This window comes from Mycteria americana, assembly GCF_035582795.1.
Source record: "Mycteria americana isolate JAX WOST 10 ecotype Jacksonville Zoo and Gardens chromosome Z unlocalized genomic scaffold, USCA_MyAme_1.0 Scaffold_18, whole genome shotgun sequence".
Lineage (NCBI taxonomy): Eukaryota > Metazoa > Chordata > Aves > Ciconiiformes > Ciconiidae > Mycteria > Mycteria americana.
The window spans coordinates 16,174,706-16,193,457 of record NW_027445436.1 but is presented as its reverse complement, the minus strand read 5'-3'; the positions used below and the strand labels follow the sequence as shown (position 1 = coordinate 16,193,457).

The window sequence follows — 18,752 nt, the reverse complement described above, 5'->3', positions numbered from 1 at the left end:
GCCAAAGAAAATCTGAGCCCTTTTGAGATATTATATGGGAGGCCATATCAGGCCAAATATCAAGGGAAAGATTTGAATCAGCTGGGAAATAATTATTTACAAAATTATGTTATATCCTTAGGAAAACAATTGGAAAAGATTAATAAGACTGTTTTGGGAACCAGAGCAAAAGGGTTAGATCACCCGATCCACCCATTTAGCCCTGGAGATTGGGTTTATGTTAAGAATTTTTCAGGTGACCCATTGGAGGAGAAGTGGAATGGACCTTATCAGGTGTTGCTAACCACTTTCACTGCAATCAAGATTAAAGAGCAGACAGCTTGGATCCATTACTCCTGAGTAAAGAAAGCTTCTGAACCGCGATGGACCAACATGGAGGATATTGTAGTTATGATAATGCAAGCTATGAGATCGGACTAAGATTCGACCTACAGATACTAAAAAAATAACACCCAGATTCTAGTGAGCAATAATACTTGCCTATGGAAGGCAAGATCCAATAATTGTCTGTGCCACCCCCCCAACAACAAATATCATAACTGTTCTTGTAGGAACGGGTGGAATGATTATTGGATCAACAAGACTGCGGTAGAAGTAGGAACCTGGAATTTGACGGGACTGAACACAAAAACTATAGCCCTACAAAGTGGGATGCCAGTAGAAATACATTGGTTGGATGGGTAAGCAAACGATCATTTTATGGAGCTAATCTCACAGCCACTGACGGACCCTGCAAACTACCTGACGGGTATTGGTGGCTGTGTGGTGATGGTATCAGCAGAAAGCAACTCCCTGCAGGATGGAAGGGAATGTGTACCATAGGTCATTTAGTCAGTCAGGATCGAATATATAATCAGTCCCAAATACCTAGAGGTATTTTGAGAACGTCCTGGAAATGGGCTAAGTAAGAAGACAACCCACTTGTAATTAGGGGAACAAAATTTCACAGAATCACAGAATTGTATAGGTTGGAAAAGACCTTTGAGATCATCAAGTCCAACCATAAACCTAACACTACCAAGACCACCACTACACCATCTCCCTAAGCACCTCATCCAAACGTATTTTAAATACCTCCAGGGATGGTGACTCAACCACTTCCCTGGGCAGCCTGTTCCAATGCTTGACCACCCTTTCAGTGAAGTAAAATTTCCTAATATCCAGGCTAAACCTCCCCTGGGGCAACTTGAGGCTGTTTCCTCTCGTCCTTGCACTTGTTACCTGGGAGAAGAGACCGACCCCCACCTCTCTACAGCCTCCTTTCAGGTAGTTGTAGAGAGCAATAAGGTCTCCCCTCAGCCTCCTTTTCTCCAGGCTAAACAACCCCAGTTCCCTCAGCCGTTCCTCATAAGACTTCTGCTCTAGACCCTTCACCAGCTTCGTTGCCCTTCTCTGGACACACTCCAGCACCTCAATGTCTCTCTTGTAGTGAGGGGCCCAAAAGTGAACACAGTATTCGAGGTGCGGCCTCACCAGTGCCGAGTACAGGGGCATGATCACTTCCCTAGTCCTGCTGGCCACACTATTTTTGATACAAGCCAGGATGCCATTGGCTTTCTTGGCCACCTGGGCACACTGCTGGCTCATATTCAGCTGGCTGTCAACCAACACCCCCAGGTCCTTCTCTGCCAGGCAGCTTTCCAGCCACTCTTCCCCAAGCCTGTAGCGTTGCATGGGGTTGTTGTAGCCCAAGTGCAGGACCTTGCACTTGGCCTTGTTGAACCTCATACAATTGACCTCGGCCCATCGATCCAGCCTGTCCAGGTCCCTCTGCAGAGCCTTCCTATCCTCAAGCAGATCAACACTCCCACACAACTTGGTGTCATCTGCAAGCTTACTGAGGGTGCACTCGATCCCTTTGTCCAGATCATTGATAAAGATATTAAACAGAACTGGCCCCAACACAGAGCCCTGGGGAACACCGCTTGTGACCGGCCACCAACTGGAGTAAACTCCATTCACCACCACTCTTTGGGCCCAGCCATCCAGCCAGTTCTTTACCCAGCAAAGAGTACACCCATCCAAGCCATGAGCAGCCAGTTTCTCCAGGAGAATGCTGTGGGAAACCGTGTCAAAGGCTTTACTGAAGTCTAGGTAGACAACATCCACAGACTTCCCCTCATCCACTAGGCAGGTCACCTTGTCGTAGAAGGAGATCAGGTTGGTCAAGCAGGACCTGCCTTTCCTGAACCCATGCTAGCTGGGCTTGATCCCTTGGTTATTCTCTACATGCCGTGTGATGGCACTCAGGATGATCTGCTCCATCAGCTTTCCCGGTACTGAGGTCAGGCTGACAGGCCTGTAGTTCCCCGGGTCCTCCTTCCGGCCCTTCTTGAAGATGGGTGTCACATTAGCTAATCTCCAGTCCACTGGGACCTCCCCATTTAGCCAGGACTGCTGGTAAATGATGGAAAGGGGCTTGGTGAGCACATCTGCCAGCTCCTTCAACACTCTCGGGTGGATCTCATCAGGCCCCATAGACTTGTGAGTGTCTAAGTGGTGCAGCAGGTCACTCACCATTTCCCCCTGGATTATGGGGGCTCCATTCTGGTCCCCGTCCCTATCTTCCAACTCCAGGGGCTGGGTACCCAGAGAACAATTGGCCCTGCTATTAAAGACTGAGGCAAAGAAGGCATTAAGTACCTCAGCCTTTTCCTCATCCTTGGTCACTGTGTTCCCTCCCCCATCTACTAGGGGCTGGAGATTCTCCTTAGCTCTCCTTTTGCTGCTAATGTATTTGAAGAAGTGTTTTTTGTTGTCTTTTACAGCAGCAGCCAGATTGAGCTCTAGCTCAGCTTTGGTCCTTCTAATTTACTCCCTGCACAGCCTTGCTACACCTTTGTAGTCCTCCTGAGTTGCCCGCCCCTTCTTCCAGAGGTTGTAGACTCTCCTCTTTTTCCTGAGTTCGAGCCAGAGCTCTCTATTCAGCCAGGCCGGTCTTCTTCCCCGCCGGCTCGTCTTTCAGCACCTGGGGACAGCCCTGCTCTTGTGCCTTTAGGACTTCCTCCTTAAAAAATGTCCAGCCTTCCTGGACTCCTTTGCCCTTTAGGGCTGCCTCCCAGGGGACTCTCTCGACCAGTCTCCTAAACAGGCCACAGTCTGCCCTCCGGAAGTCTAAGGTGGCAGTTCTGCTGACCCCCCTCGCCGCTTCTCCACGTATCAAAAACTCTATCATTTCGTGATCACTCTGCCCAAGACGGCCTCCAACCATCACATGGCTCACAAGTCCTTCTCTGTTCGTGAACAAGAGGTCCAGCGGGGCACCTTCCCTAGTTGGCTCCCTCACCAGCTGCGTCAGGAAGTTATCTGCCACACACTCCAGGAACCTCCTAGACTGTTTCCTCTCTGCTGCATTGTATTTCCAGCAGACATCCGGCAGGTTGAAGTCCCCCACAAGAACAAGGGCTAGCGATCGTGAGGCTTCTCCCAGCTGCTTATAGAATAGTTCATCTGTCTCCTCATCCTGGTTGGGTGGTCTGTAACAGACTCCCACCACAAGATCTGCCTTGTTGGCCTTCCCCCTGATTCTTACCCATAGACACTCCACCCTATCGTCACCATCATCCAGCTCTAAACTACCCAGACACTCCCTAACACATAGGGCTACTACACCTCTCCTGCCTCGCCTATCCCTCCTGAAGAGTTTATAGCCATCCATCGCCACACTCCAGTTGCGCGAGTCATCCCACCATGTTTACGTGATGGCAACCATATCATAGTTTTCCTGATGTACAATGGCTTCCAACTCCTCCTGCTTGTTGCCCATGCTGCATGCATTGGTGTAGAGGCACTTCAGCTGGGCTGTCGTCCACGTTTCCTTCATAGAAGAACACCCCTTGTGTGCTTTGAGGTGTTTCACTGGTGTTTCCCTGTTGGCTCCTATTACCTCAGTATCCCCTAGCTCAACTCTGTACAACTGCAACTGTGCCCCAGTGTACCCTGCACATCTCAGAGACACAGGCTGAGTGCCCTCACTGGCACCCGCTCCCTCTAACCGTGGCACATCGTCCCTCAGCTTCCCTCGGGCAAGCCTGATATTATCCCCCTCCCCCTTCGAGACTAGTTTAAAGCTCTGTCAATGAGCCCTGCAAGTTCCTGAGCAAAGATTCTCTTTCCCCTTTGAGAAAGATGAATCCCATCAGACGCCAGCAAACCCGGTGCTGTGTAGGCCATCCTGTTGTCAAAAAAACCAAATCCGTGGCGATGACACCAGCCATGGAGCCATGCATTAATAGATTGGGTGTCTCTGTTCCTTCCAGTGTCACTGCCCACAACTGGAAGGAGAGAGGAGAAAATAACCTGTGCTCCAGAGTCCCTTACTAGCCGTCCCAAGGCCCTGAAGTCTCTTTTGATCGCCCTAGGACTTCATGTTGCAGCTTCATCGCCCCCCACATGGAAGAGCAGTAGGGGGTAATAGTCCGAGGGCCATACCAGGCTAGGGAGTATCCTCGTGACATCCTTCACCCGGGCCCCAGGGAGGCAGCAGACTTCCCTAAGAGGAGGGTCCGTCCCATATGCCATGTGTCCATCCGATATGCCATCGGACCCTCGGTTCCCTTCAGAAGGGAGTCACCCACAACTATAACCCATCTTCTCTTCCTTGTGGAGGTGGTGTTAATACGAGAGGTACATTCTTCTGACCTGGGCAACACCTCTGGCGTAGATGGACTGTCATCCCCATCCTCCATTGACTGGCCTTCCACCTCCAGGGCCTCATACCTGTTGTACAGAGGCACCTACCTGGGGAGGCAAGGCGGGCAGGGAGGGCCTTCGCCTGCCACCATGAGCGTGGACTTGCCTCCATTCACTCTCCTCCTTTGAGCTGCTGCCTTCAGCCTGGTGGGGGGGATAGAGAATCCCCTTGATCGTGGGTTCTTACTGGTGGCTGCTGCTGCTCCTGTTCCTGTCTCAAGCGGGGCAGAGCATGGCACCACCAGTCTATCTCTTTCTCAGCCTCTCTGATGCTCCTTAACCTTTCTACCTCCTCCCATAGCTCTGCCACCATGCAGAGCAAATCATCCACCTGGTCACACCCCACACAGCTGTCCACACAGCTGCCATGTGTGAACAGGGAGAGGCCCAGGCACTCCCTGCAGCCTGAGACCTGGGTGGCCACATGTTTTCATGGGAGCTCCATCTGGGTAGCCACATCCACTCTGGCAAGCACAGGGGGCATCGCTTTCTGACAAGTGAAGACCATAGCTGAGTTTCTTCTGAAGGGATGGGGACTACCAAATGAACTCACTTTTCACAGTTCCTCTTGATCTAGTAGGTGCCTTCGCCTTCCCTACACGCCCTGCCTGCGCGAACTGACGCGCCACACCCTGTTTGCCCGTCCTGGTCCTTCATGCTCCCTGGGGGCTGCTCTTGTACGGAAAGGGAATTTCCGTCGTCACTCTTGTTCCCGCCCACGCTGAGTCAGAGCCGGGCCCTCGTCAGGAGCTCCCTCCTTTCTGCTCAAGGGGCCGGGGCGTGGCTGCGGTAGCCTTCTTTCTCCGTGCCCCCCCCCCCCTCCTTCCTTCCCTGCGAGGTTTTGCCGCGGTTTAGCCGATCCAGCAGCGGTCCCCCGACGCGGTCCTGTGTCCCAGAGCTGCTCGCCTCGGAGGCTTCGCTGCTTTTCATAGCTTTGTTAGATGGTTCTTATTATGGCTAGGACAAAGTGAGCTGGAAAAGGCCATAGTAAATATTTCCGCAGTTCTAAAGCAGATGGAAAATCTAACCATAAATACTATTAAAAAATTTACAGACGGAAGTATCTTCCCTCAGTAAGGTTGCGTTGCAAAATCGAATGGCATTAGATTTATTGACTGCCAAAGAAGGAGGTGTATGTATGATCATTAATACCAGTTGCTGTGCATATATCAATAAAGACAAACAGATAGAAGCAGATCTAAAGGCACTCTGGGAGAAAGCACGAATATTCCAGGAAGTTTCTTCGGATGATACTTCATTGGGGCTTCAAGATTTATGGGATAAATTGACTTCTTGGCTTCCCAACTTGGGATGGTTGAAACAATTATTAATTGGATTGTTTACTTTGGCGATTTTAGGAATATTTGTTTGTGTATTTCTTAAGTGTTTTCTTTGGTGTTACTGGAATTCAGCAGAGACGTACAGTGATTGAAAAAGAAACAAGATTAGGCATTAGGTATAAACAGGAAGGTATTTTATTCAGACCCTTGAAAAGGATGAAATATTATGAATTTTGCAAACATAAAATAATTAAGGATAATACCCTTTTAGGCCTAAAAGGATTTGAAATATTTTACTAGTCGTAGTTAAAAGAGCCTTACTATTTTAATAGTGATTTTATTGATTTTATTGTAGTTTTTATAATAAGCTTCGTTTCAAACATAATAAGACTGTATATTGAGGACTGTAGCAAGTAAGCTACAAGCCCTCAAAAGAAAAGGAGGAAATGAAAGGGTTAAATCCCTGACAATCCCTAAGACCTTACTGTGATACATAGACTTGCATTTTTTTGTTTCACTGGCATCCTTGTTCTCTTTTGCTCTCTTCCCCTGCAAAGATAGTTTTAGTTACCCCCTGAGCAGAGTTGATGATAGGACATTTCCTGTAACTTCTTGCCTGATAGGACTAAGCAGGCCTTGAGCAAGCTTGTTAGGCTTCCTAATTAAATCACTGATAACAGGAACTCAGGAGGTTTGTGCCAAAGATAAGCACCAAAGAACTAGTTTAAATCGACCCCCTTATGACATTCTGAGGCTGAAGGACTGATGAGCTAACTCAATGACTATATATGGACAAAGGAAGCCCAAAGTTCAACTAGTGGACAATGTGAGGAAGACTATGGAAGACCACCGGGAGGGTGAAAAGACCCTAACCCTAATTTTACTGCGCATGCTTGGACTATGTAAATGAATTCCGGGAACTCATCACCATAAAACTGCCCTTTTCAGGAAATCTGATGAATATGTATGATTTTTCTGTATATGAACTGATGTGTTGTGCTAACCTGGCGGAGCACTTGTGGCGGAGCTGTTGCCGTGAAAAGCCGAAATCAGAACTCAATAGTCGGGATGACTATTAAGCAGGTATTCTTTATTGCAGCGCTGGGCAGCACTGGGGATCGCTCCGCCACAAGTGCTCCGACAAACAAGCAAGATCACAGAGGTTATATGTTGCAAAATATACATATTCATAAGATTAATTTATATAAACATGAGATTTCTTGGAACTCATTAATATATGTAAATGTCCCTGACACATGCGTACTTAAGTCCTTAGGTGGTCGTTAGGGATCCTCTGGTGGTCGTTGGAGGAAGTCAGTAGTCTTCATCACTCTGACCGCTGACTGAACTTTGTCTTTACGCATGCTCAGTCCATCTTTGTCTTGCTCATACCCTCCTTGCATATCCAAAATCAGGTGGTTCTTGTGTAGTTTCTCCTTATCAGCCCTTTCCAGGGACACAGGGCCTGAAGAATTCCTTTTTATCTATCTTCATTGCAACTATCTCAGCTAACCAAGGATTTAACACAGGCAAAGCATTCTTACTCTAATGATTAGGTCAAATAAGGAAAGCTCGTTAGCAATTCTGCTATCTAAGCTTACTGGCAAGCTAGGCCAAATTATCTGCGAAAGGGAGACTAAAAGGAAACATTGAGCAACCAAGATATTTACAGCATTTCTTTTTGTCTTTGGGGATTTTAGCTCTTTTCAGAGCGATCCCCAGTGCTGCCCAGCGCTGCAATAAAGAATACCTGCTTGATAGTCATCCTGACTATTGAGTTCTGATTTCGGCTTTTCATGGCAACATTAGTAACCTAGGATTCTTACAAGTGGAAAAAGACCACTAACAAAACTCCAATCAAGCTCTTCTAGGAGCAGGCACAGAAACTCAACTGAACCAATCAGATAGGGTTATATAGTATATGAAAGTATATTATAGTATATGAAAGGACTATTGAGTCCTGATTTCAGCTTTTCACGGCAACATCACAAACCCCAGTACTCAATCTGTACCCCTTCTAGTGTCTTAGAGATTGTGAGGAGTTTACAAATAATTGTTATAACTGGAAACAGTCATCACCTTTCTTAGAATAGTAGAACTGGTACTGTTGTTCTGTATTGCTTATATACTAATTGTAATACAAAGTGGTTTTTTGAGTTTTACTTGTAAAGATGCCAATCATAAACATCATAAAGTGAGGGGACTTTATAACTATTTTTTTCTCCCTTTTTATCTCTTTCATTTCCACTACTGTTGTACCTTCACATTTATTGTGTTCATTGTATGTTATTAAAACACATTCATCACTAGTGTATAAACATTTTCTAGTATGTTCATGCTCATGGTTATGTTTGTTCTTAAATTTAAAACTATTTTTTTAAGAGGATTCTTGAAGGAGCTTTGTTTATACAACAGCATATTGCCTAGTACTATAGGCTCTAAGATATAAACAATTCAGACAATTTTTTTCTAAAACAGTTGTGGTCTCTGTGAATCACTGTATTAGGGATTTTCTTCTAAATGAAAAAAATAAACAGAAGATTACCACTATTTATTAATATATTGGCAATAAACACATCTCTGTAGAAATAAGGTTGCAGATAACTACACCACTTCTGTTGTAGTTTTTACTGTTTAATGTTGTTCAGAATAGTTCAATTCCTTCATTATTTTATTTCTGGATTAAAATGATAAAACATTTGTTTTCAGTAATGTAGAAGTACTAGGAAATCTTGGTGAGAAACTTGAGATAAATCTTTCAGTTTAAAAGGTCTTGTAAAATGCTGAATAGAGACAGCAGAAGATACCATTGTTCTTTCCCCCAGAATAAACTTTAAAGTTTAAGTCATGAGTTTTTCTAGACAGAGCTACAGAGGAGCTGAAAGCAGGATTTACACAGAATCACAGAATCACAGAACCATATAGGTTGGAAAAGACCTTTAAGATCATCGAGTCCAACCATAAACCTAACACTTCCAAAAAACCACCACTACACCATGTCTCTAAGTACCTCATCCAAACGTCCTTTAAATACCTCCAGGGATGGCGACTCAACCACTTCCCTGGGCAGTCTGTTCCAATGCTTGATAACCCTCTCGGTGAAGAAAAATTTCCTAATATCCAGTCTAAACCTCCCCTGGCGCAACTTGAGGCCATTTCCTCTTGTCCTATCACTTGTTACCTGGGAGAAGAGACCGACCCCCACCTCTCTACAACCTCCTTTCAGGTAGTTGTAGAGAGCGATGAGGTCTCCCCTCAGCCTCCTTTTCTCCAGGCTAAACAGTCCCAGCTCCCTCAGCCGCTCCTCATAAGACTTCTGCTCCAGACCCTTCACCAGCTTCGTTGCCCTTCTCTGTACACGCTCCAGTACCTCAATATCCCTCTTGTAGTGGGGGGCCCAAAAGTGAACACAGTATTCGAGGTGCGGCCTCACCAGTGCCGAGTACAGGGGCACAATCACTTCCCTAGTCCTGCTGGCCACGCTATTTTTGATACAGGCCAGGATGCCATTGGCCTTCTTGGCCGCCTGGGCACACTGCTGGCTCATATTCAGGCGGCTGTCAACCAACACCCCCAGGTCCTTCTCTGCCAGGCAGCTTTCCAGCCACTCTTCCCCAAGCCTGTAGCGTTGCATGGGGTTGCTGTGGCCCAAGTGCAGGACCTTGCACTTGGCCTTGTTAAACCTCATACAATTCACCCCAGCCCATCGATCCAGCCTGTCCAGGTCCCTCTGCAGAGCCTGCCTACCCTCCAGCAGATCAACACTCCCACACAACTTGGTGTCATCTGCAAACTTACTGAGAGTACACTCGATCCCTTCGTCCAGATCATTGATAAAGATGTTAAACAGAACTGGCCCCAACACCGAGCCCTGGGGAACACCGCTTGTGACCGGCCGCCAACCGGAGTAAACTCCATTCACCACCACTCTCTGGGCCCGGCCGTCCAGCCAGTTCTTTACCCAGCGAAGAGTACACCCGTCCAAGCCATGAGCAGCCAGTTTCTCCAGGAGAATGCTGTGGGAAACCGTGTCGAAGGCTTTACTGAAGTCTAGATAGACAACATCCACAGCCTTTCCCTCATCCACTAGGCGGGTCACCTTGTCATAGAAGGAGATCAGGTTGGTCAAGCAGGACCTGCCTTTCCTGAACCCATGCTGGCTGGGCCTGATCCCCTGGTTGTTCTCTACATGGCGTGTGATAGCACTCAGGATGATCTGCTCCATCAGCTTCCCCGGCACCAAGGTCAGGCTAACAGGCCTGTAGTTCCCCGGGTCCTCCTTCCGGCCCTTCTTGAAGATGGGTGTCACATTCGCTAATCTCCAGTCAGCAGGGACCTCCCCAGTTAGCCAGGACTGCTGGTAAATGATGGAAAGGGGCTTGGTGAGCACATCTGCCAGCTCCTTCAACACTCTCGGGTGGATCTCATCAGGCCCCATAGACTTGTGAGTGTCTAAGTGGTGCAGCAGGTCACTCACCATTTCCCCCTGGATAACGGGGGCTCCAGTCTGGTCCCCATCCCTATCTTCCAACTCCAGGGGCTGGGTACCCATAGAACATTCGGCCCTGCTAATAAAGACTGAGGCAAAGAAGGCATTAAGTACCTCAGCCTTTTCCTCATCCTTGGTCACTGTGTTTCCTCCCCCATCTACTAGGGGCTGGAGATTCTCCTTACCTCTCCTTTTGCTGCTAATGTATTTGAAGAAGTGTTTTTTGTTGTCTTTTATAGCAGCAGCCAGACTGAGCTCTAGCTCAGCTTTGGCCCTTCTAGTTTTCTCCCTGCACAGCCTCGCTACACCTTTGTAGTCCTCCTGGGTTGCCCGCCCCTTCTTCCAGAGGTCATAGACTCTCCTCTTTCTCCTCAGTTCGAGCCAGAGCTCTCTAGTCAGCCAGGCCGGTCTTCTTCCCCGCCGGCTCGTCTTTCAGCACCTGGGGACAGCCCACTCTTGTGCCTTTAGGACTTCCTCCTTAAAGAATGTCCAGCCTTCCTGGACGCCTTTGCCCATAAGAGCTGCCTCCCAGGGGACTCTCTCGACCAGTCTCCTAAACAGGCCAAAGTCCGCCCTCCGGAAGTCTAAGGTGGCAGTTTTGCCGACCCCCCTCGCCACTTCTCCACGTATCAAAAACTCTATCATTTCATGATCGCTCTGCCCAAGACAGCCTCCAACCATCACATCACTCACCAGTCCTTCTCTGTTCGTGAACAAGAGGTCCAGCGGGGCACCTTCCCTCGTTGGCTCACTCACCAGCTGCGTCAGGAAGTTATCTGCCACACGCTCCAGGAACCTCCTGGACTGGTTCCTCTCTGCTGCATTGTATTTCCAGCAGACATCTGGCAGGTTGAAGTCCCCCACAAGAACAAGGGCTAGCGATCGTGAGGCTTCTCCCAGCTGCTTATAGAATAGTTCATCTGTCTCCTCATCCTGGTTGGGGGGTCTGTAACAGACTCCCACCACAATATCTGCCTTGTTGGCCTTCCTCCTGATTCTGACCCATAGACACTCCACACTATCATCACCATCATCGAGCTCTAAACTATCCAGACTCTCCCTGACGTATAGGGCTACCCCACCACCTCTCCTGCCTTGCCTATCCCTCCTGAAGAGTTTATAGCCATCCATCGCCGCACTCCAGTTGTGCGAGTCACCCCACCACGTTTCCGTGATGGCCACCATATCATAGTTTTCCTGATGTACAATGGCTTCCAACTCCTCCTGCTTGTTACCCATGCTGCGTGCATTGGTGTAGAGGCACTTCAGCTGGGCTGTCGTCCGTGCCTCCTTCATAGAAGAACACCCCTTGCGTGCTTTGAGGCATTTCACTGGTGTTTCCCTCTTGGCTCCCGTTGTCTCAGTATCCCCTGGCTCAACTCCGCTCGACTTTGGCTGTGCCCAAGCGTACCCCGCGCATCTCGAGGACTCACGCCGACTGTCCTTGCTGTCAGCCGCTCCCTCCAACCATGGCACGTCGCCCCTCAGCTTCTCTCGGGCAAGCCTGATATTATCCCCCTCCCCCTTCGAGTCTAGTTTAAAGCTCTGTCAATGAGCCCTGCAAGTTCCTGAGCAAAGATTCTCTTTCCCCTTTGAGAAAGATGAATCCCATCAGATGCCAGCAAACCCGGTGCGGCGTAGGCCATCCCATTGTCAAAAAAACCAAATCCGTGGCGATGACACCAGCCACGGAGCCATGCATTAATAGATTGGGCATCTCTGTTCCTTCTGGTGTCACTGCCCACCACTGGAAGGAGAGAAGAGAAAATAACCTGCGCTCCTGAGTTTCTTACTAGCCGTCCCAAGGCCCTCAAGTCTCTTTTGATCACCCTAGGACTTCGCGTTGCAGTCTCATCGCCCCCCACATGGAAGAGCAGTAGGGGGTAATAGTCCGAGGGCCGTACCAGACTAGGGAGTACCCTCGTGACATCCTTCACGCGGGCTCCAGGGAGGCAGCAGACTTCCCTAAGAGGAGGGAACAGAATTTACAACAGAATTGTACCACATCTTGCCTGCAGAAGATTAATAGGGGATGGGTACTTGTTTCACTTACTTTGCTCTTCACATAAGCAAAGAACTATTTAAGCAGTTTGACGAATGGTGTAAAATATATATTTTGATGTTTCATTTTGGGCACTGTCAGAAGCAGTTTCTATTATCTGTTTACTTTGCAGTGTGAATTATTTACTTTTTAAAAGGCTTGAATTGTCTGTAATTTGTTATATGTTAAAGCCAATTATTTCAGAAAAGACATAATTCTAGGGCTTTGCTTTTTGAAGGCTAATTCTAGGTACTTGGTTGACGTCTAAGTTTTTGTAAAATGCTGGGTCACCTGCTACTTGAAAAATAGTCCCATTCAGCTGTGCCAGCTTGGGCACTTGGAATTTTCACTTCTGTGAATCCTGGCCCAGTTTTCTGTTCTGTATTAATTTATCATGTACCTTGGCTTAGTACATTTATAAAAATACTTAAATCTTTCTTAGGAGAGTCTTTATTCTAGGGAATTAGGTTTTATTATATAGTGAGAGAGAGAGAGAGAGAATAGTGAAACGGTAGCAGTTTTGAATGCGCTAGTAGAGAACCTAGGTGGTTAACACTGTGTATATTTACATGCTAGTAACACTGAAAAGAGCTAAAATCCCCAAAGACAAAAAAAGAAATGCTGTAAATATCTTGGTTGCTCAATGTTTCCTTTTAGTCTCCCTTTCGCAGATAATTTGGCCTAGCTTGCCAGTATTGTTGGCCTTAAGTAAGGAAGCTTAGATAGTAGAATTGCTAACGAGCTTTCTTTATTTGACCTAATCATTAGAGTAAGAATGCTTTGCCTGTGTTAAATCCTTGGTTAGCTGAGATAGTTGCAATGAAGATAGATAAAAAGGAATTCTTCAGGCCCTGTGTCCCTGGAAAGGGCTGATAAGGAGAAACTACACAAGAACCACCTGATTTTGGATATGCAAGGAAGGTATGAGCAAGACAAAGATGGACTGAGCATGCGTAAAGACAAAGTTCAGTCAGCGGTCAGAGTGATGAAGACTACTGACTTCCTCCAAGGACCACCAGAGGATCCCTAACGACCACCTAAGGACTTAAGTACGCATGCGTCAGGGACATTTACATATATTAATGAGTTCCAAGAAATCTCATGTTTATATAAATTAATCTTATGAATATGTATATTTTGCAACATATAACCTCTGCGATCTTGCTTGTTTGTCGGAGCACTTGTGGCGGAGCGATCCCCAGTGCTGCCCAGCGCTGCAATAAAGAATACCTGCTTAATAGTCATCCCGACTATTGAGTTCTGATTTCGGCTTTTCACGGCAACAACACTGTTGTACAGTTCCTCCTGCTAGCTCTGTTCCTGTAAATTACTACAGGATTAAAACTGACAGGAGTCCTCTTCCCGGGGCTATTTGGAAACCAGGGCTCTAGTACATATCACCTCCCCTGTGGCTGAGAAGAATTGAGCAGATAGTTCAGAAGGACAGTCTGATGTGCTTGCTTGCACATGTCTTTGTTTGTTGGTGGTTTATCCTGCTGAGAAGCAGAGACTTTAGAGCAGCTGATACTTAAATCATTATCGGAGGAACATGTTTTTACAAGGAAATGAGAGTTAAGGAGTTTGTTAAATTTGATCCCATCAGCCAGAATGTTTCCTTGCCAAATAAATACTTGGAAAAGACAGATGCACTTCTTGTTGGAAAATATGTAATGTAACATTACTGTTTTGGGATAAAATCCTTAACTCATCCAAGTAATGGATAAATCAGGTAATATGAAATCAAATGCACTATTGGACTTTGTAGTGTAACCTTTTAAATATCAGAGATGTTAAAAATATTCTAGCAGGGTTGAATTTTCCTAGTTTATTGGATGTTTGTTTGTTCTTGTCTTAGAAATTCAAGAAATAAAGCAATGCATTTGTGGGAAACCCATTGTTCAAATGGCCTGGCTCTATTGGTACATTAATTTCTATACCAAGATGTGTTAGCTGGATTTTAGTTCTTTTAATGATGGTGACTTGAACAGTTGCATGTACATTGTAGAAGAAGATACTTCTGTGCAGTGAGTGGAATAAGAAGTGTAGCTGCATGGCCATCAGTTCAGTCTTAATTAGCAATTGGAGTAAAAACGAAGTGGCATCTATTAATAATGTTGATTTAGATGAGTTGTCGTCTTATTGGGAAGGTCTGGTATAGTCTGTTTTATTTATTACTTATACTATTGTTTCAGTAGTACCCAGAGGCTTTGTTTTGAGGTGGCCTGTGATGTGGTTTCCAGCTGTAATGGTTTCCAGCTGTAATAATTTCCAGTGCAAGGGAGACATTTGAAAGGTTGGAGCTGAGAGTTACTCTTGAATCAGTCTGCTTGGCTTGTTTGTTCTGCATTTGCTCTTCAATTCTTTTTAAAAAAAAGAAAAAAAAGGATTCCTTATCCTTTGATTCAGTACGTATATAACTTTCTACATGACTTTTTTGGAGTATATTTTATATTTTACATTTATATAAACTGAAAGTTTTTGCAAATAGATGAATACGAGTTGTCCTGTCTGAGATCTAGAACAGTAACTGCTCGTTAGTTAATGGTTTTTGGTAGAGGAAGCTGCTTACAACACTAAGCTTAATTCCATCTCAGTACAAAAGAAAGTGACTACAAGTCACTATCAGTGACTTTTTTTGGTAGCATTCTCACTAGGGAGACACGCTTATCCAGCTTGCTTATTTTCATTCATGTTGCTTGTCTTGGCTTAGGAGGTTTTTGGTTGGCTTAAGTGTGTATTATGGTGAGGTGGTAGCCCAGCAAAATTTTATGACAAGTGACTGAAGTGACTGAAATTGCTTCTTTTAGAGTCTTAAAATGCTGAATTACACTTTTACTGAAGATGTGTTAAAGCTGGATATTTGACTTAGGATCTTATGAACACTTATGAAGTGTTCTAGGAGTTTCATATTCTTCACAACTGTCTTCTACACGGATGTGATTATTTTAATAATTGTTTTATGGAAGAAATTTTTCCATCCCACGCTTGCACTGAGTGGTCCGAACTTTAGTAGTATTTTATAATGGGTCACTCGTGAAGTTTTCATAAGAAAAATAAAAGACCAGGGATCTCATGTGTATATATATTGATATTTGAAAGAAAGGGGGTTTTCTGCCCTTTTCTTATCTTTGATGTTTTTAGTATAGTACTAACTTCAGAGGCATTTATCTTTTGAACATAGAGTGATCTGTACTACACCATGCTTGATTTTAGCCAAAAGCCTGAGAAGTGATCCTTTGTGGTCAAAACTGGATGAAGTAAGTCCTTCATCTAACTTTGTTTATTGTGTTTTCAGTGCTTTTACACAACTATTAACATCTTGATCTTGTCACTGAAATTAAGGCTATGCAGCCTACATAATGACAGGATTCCTGAAGTTATCCCTTCACTCATTCTCAACATAGCTGAGAGGGAGCTGTTATAATTTTGTTTTGTTCTTGCTAAAATAAGAATAAAATACTTTAAATAAAGAAACATCTAAAACCTTTTAATTGAGGAAAAATAGGAAGTTTATTTTGGGCTTATACTATAAATAAATGAGGTGTCAGATTTTGATTAAATGGTATTGGAGGCTTTTATGAGTTTCACAGAAATTATTTAATTTAGATGCTTGTTTTAACCATCCTAAAATAATAATAAAAATTATATAGAAAGGAGTCTTTAATAATTGTGTTGCTATTTGCAACATCGGGGGGGGGTTGGTTTTTTTTGTTTGTTTGGGGTTGTTTTTTGGGTGGTTTTTTTTGTTTTGTTTTTTTTTTTTTTGTTTTTTTTTTTTTTTTTACACACTATGGAGACTCACTCAGGGCTATTGATATGTAAAAGATGGTCACTTATGTCTGTAATATATGTCTTGATTCCCATGTTCAGCTTTTGAGGTATGGGGGAAGTAAGCAGTTGTGTAACTTCTTCGCAACAAGTTGTTACACTATCAATAACAGGCAAAATATTAACATACTTTGTGAGTGTTATTACCTTGCATAATAACACTGTGTCCACTGAACTGAATATTCTTAGAAATATTTTTATCTTTCATTTTTTCATGTATTATTTTATTACATGAAAATAATAATATGAAGGCATTTAAGTTTTCACACAATACACAGGATTTCTGTTGCTGGAATTGCAGGATTTTTACTGAAGACAGGCTGGGGGGAGTGGTACAGGATCAAATACAAGCCATTTCCTTCAGGCTAGTTCAGTCAACTGTCCAAAAAGATGCTAAATTTGGATAAAGGTAGAGGCACTTGAAATTAGATTGTTGCTCTGATTTTTTTACTGCTGTTTCAGTCTCTTGATACTTTCATATACTATATAACCCTATCTGATTGGTTCAGTTGAGTTTCTGTGCCTGCTCCTAGAAGAGCTTGATTGGAGTTTTGTTAGTGGTCTTTTTCCACTTGTAAGAATCCTAGGTTACTAATGTTGCCATGAAAAGCCGAAATCAGAACTCAATAGTCAGGATGACTATCAAGCAGGTATTCTTTATTGCAGCGCTGGGCAGCACTGGGGATCGCTCTGCCACAAGTGCTCCGCCAGGTTAGCACAACACATCAGTTCATATACAGAAAAATCATACATATTCATCAGATTTCCTGAAAAGGGCAGTTTTATGGTGATGAGTTCCCGGAATTCATTTACATAGTCCAAGCATGCGCAGTAAAATTAGGGTTAGGGTCTTTTCACCCTCCCGGTGGTCTTCCATAGTCTTCCTCACATTGTCCACTAGTTGAACTTTGGGCTTCCTTTGTCCATATATAGTCATTGAGTTAGCTCATCAGTCCTTCAGCCTCAGAATGTCATAAGGGGGTCGATTTAAACTAGTTCTTTGGTGCTTATCTTTGGCACAAACCTCCTGAGTTCCTGTTATCAGTGATTTAATTAGGAAGCCTAACAAGCTTGCTCAAGGCCTGCTTAGTCCTATCAGGCAAGAAGTTACAGGAAATGTCCTATCATCAACTCTGCTCAGGGGGTAACTAAAACTATCTTTGCAGGGGAAGAGACCAAAAGAGAACAAGGATGCCAGTGAAACTAAAAAAAATGCAAGTCTATGTATCACAGTAAGGTCTTAGTCAGGGATTGTCAGGGATTTAACCCTTTCACTAACAAAGTTTCCTACACAGTAATGATGTTGCCTCGCTGTAAAAATAACTCCTGAAACACGCAGAATATGTTTAGAGAGGAGACATTGCTTTATTTGCTTTATTGCATTATTCTGTGCAGGGTGCAAGGTGGAAAATTTCCACAAATTATGGATGTCTGTGACTCTCCTTTATTTCTAATCGTTTAGGACAATGATGCTGCTGTACCACTCACTCTCAGTGCTGCATTAATTCTAAATATCTTTCTACTAGAGACTTTGAGCTGGTACTAATATTATTTAACTTTTAGCTGCCACATAAATTGAGAATACATATAAATAGTTATGTCAATGCTAAGAGCTCTTTAAAAAAATAATAATCCTTCAATGGAAACTTTCAAGAAGCATAACACAGGAAAATTACAGAATGATTTATCACAAGGAGGAAGTCTGAGAAAATACAATTTTACAACATTGCTCCTACGATATAACCAAATGTGTGTGTTCCAAAACTGAAGTTTCCTCAACTAACACTATTCAACACACTTTTTTTTCAGGAAATCACCAGAAAGGAGATGGGCCAGTCCCTCCCAACCCACTACATCTGTTCATAAATTGTGAAATGATACGTTCAAGTGCCTCTTTTTTTTTTTCCTTTCTGCAAATATTTCTCCACCCATAAATATCGGCAAGGATACATATCTCAGACAGAGTTCTGAAGAAAAAAAGTATTTATCGTTTCGTTCCCTAAACTGTGAAAATATTAGGCAAATAAAAGGACACCGCTATCTCACGGCTGAGGCAGACTGCTGACCGCCACTTTCCGCCCTGCTCATAACACGCCTCTGGGCTGAGCCGATGAAGCAGAAGGAAAGCGGGCAGTGCAGAGGCGCCCCAGCAGCCAGGAAGGAGCGGGCTGCTGAGCCCACCTGCAGCCGCACAGCGCGGTTACTTGGCACGCCGCACATAACCTGCAATCGCCACCGCCCGCAGGGTGAAGGCCTCAACGGTCTCTTCTCCCCGCAGTCCCAGGGAGCAGCGCAGGTGCCCGCCAGCCCCGCACAGACGGCAAACCTGTTACTCCGCGGCAGGGCAGCACGCCCGCCCCCCCCCCACGTCTCACTCAGGAGCCGGCAGCACTTCCCACCCCTTCCTGCGGCTTCCGCGTAG

The 18,752-nt window shown here is 45.0% G+C and overlaps 1 protein-coding gene across 1 annotated transcript; it reads left to right on the top strand.

Annotated features, from left to right (window-relative positions):
• Positions 1 to 362: 362 nt before the first annotated feature.
• LOC142402877 (endogenous retrovirus group V member 2 Env polyprotein-like) lies at positions 363 to 18,196 on the top strand. The gene is given in 6 exon segments (XM_075488769.1): positions 363 to 384; positions 718 to 923; positions 2,633 to 2,639; positions 5,606 to 5,730; positions 5,732 to 6,064; positions 18,140 to 18,196. Coding segments are annotated over 6 exon segments (750 nt in total).
• The last annotated feature ends 556 nt before the right edge of the window (positions 18,197 to 18,752 follow it).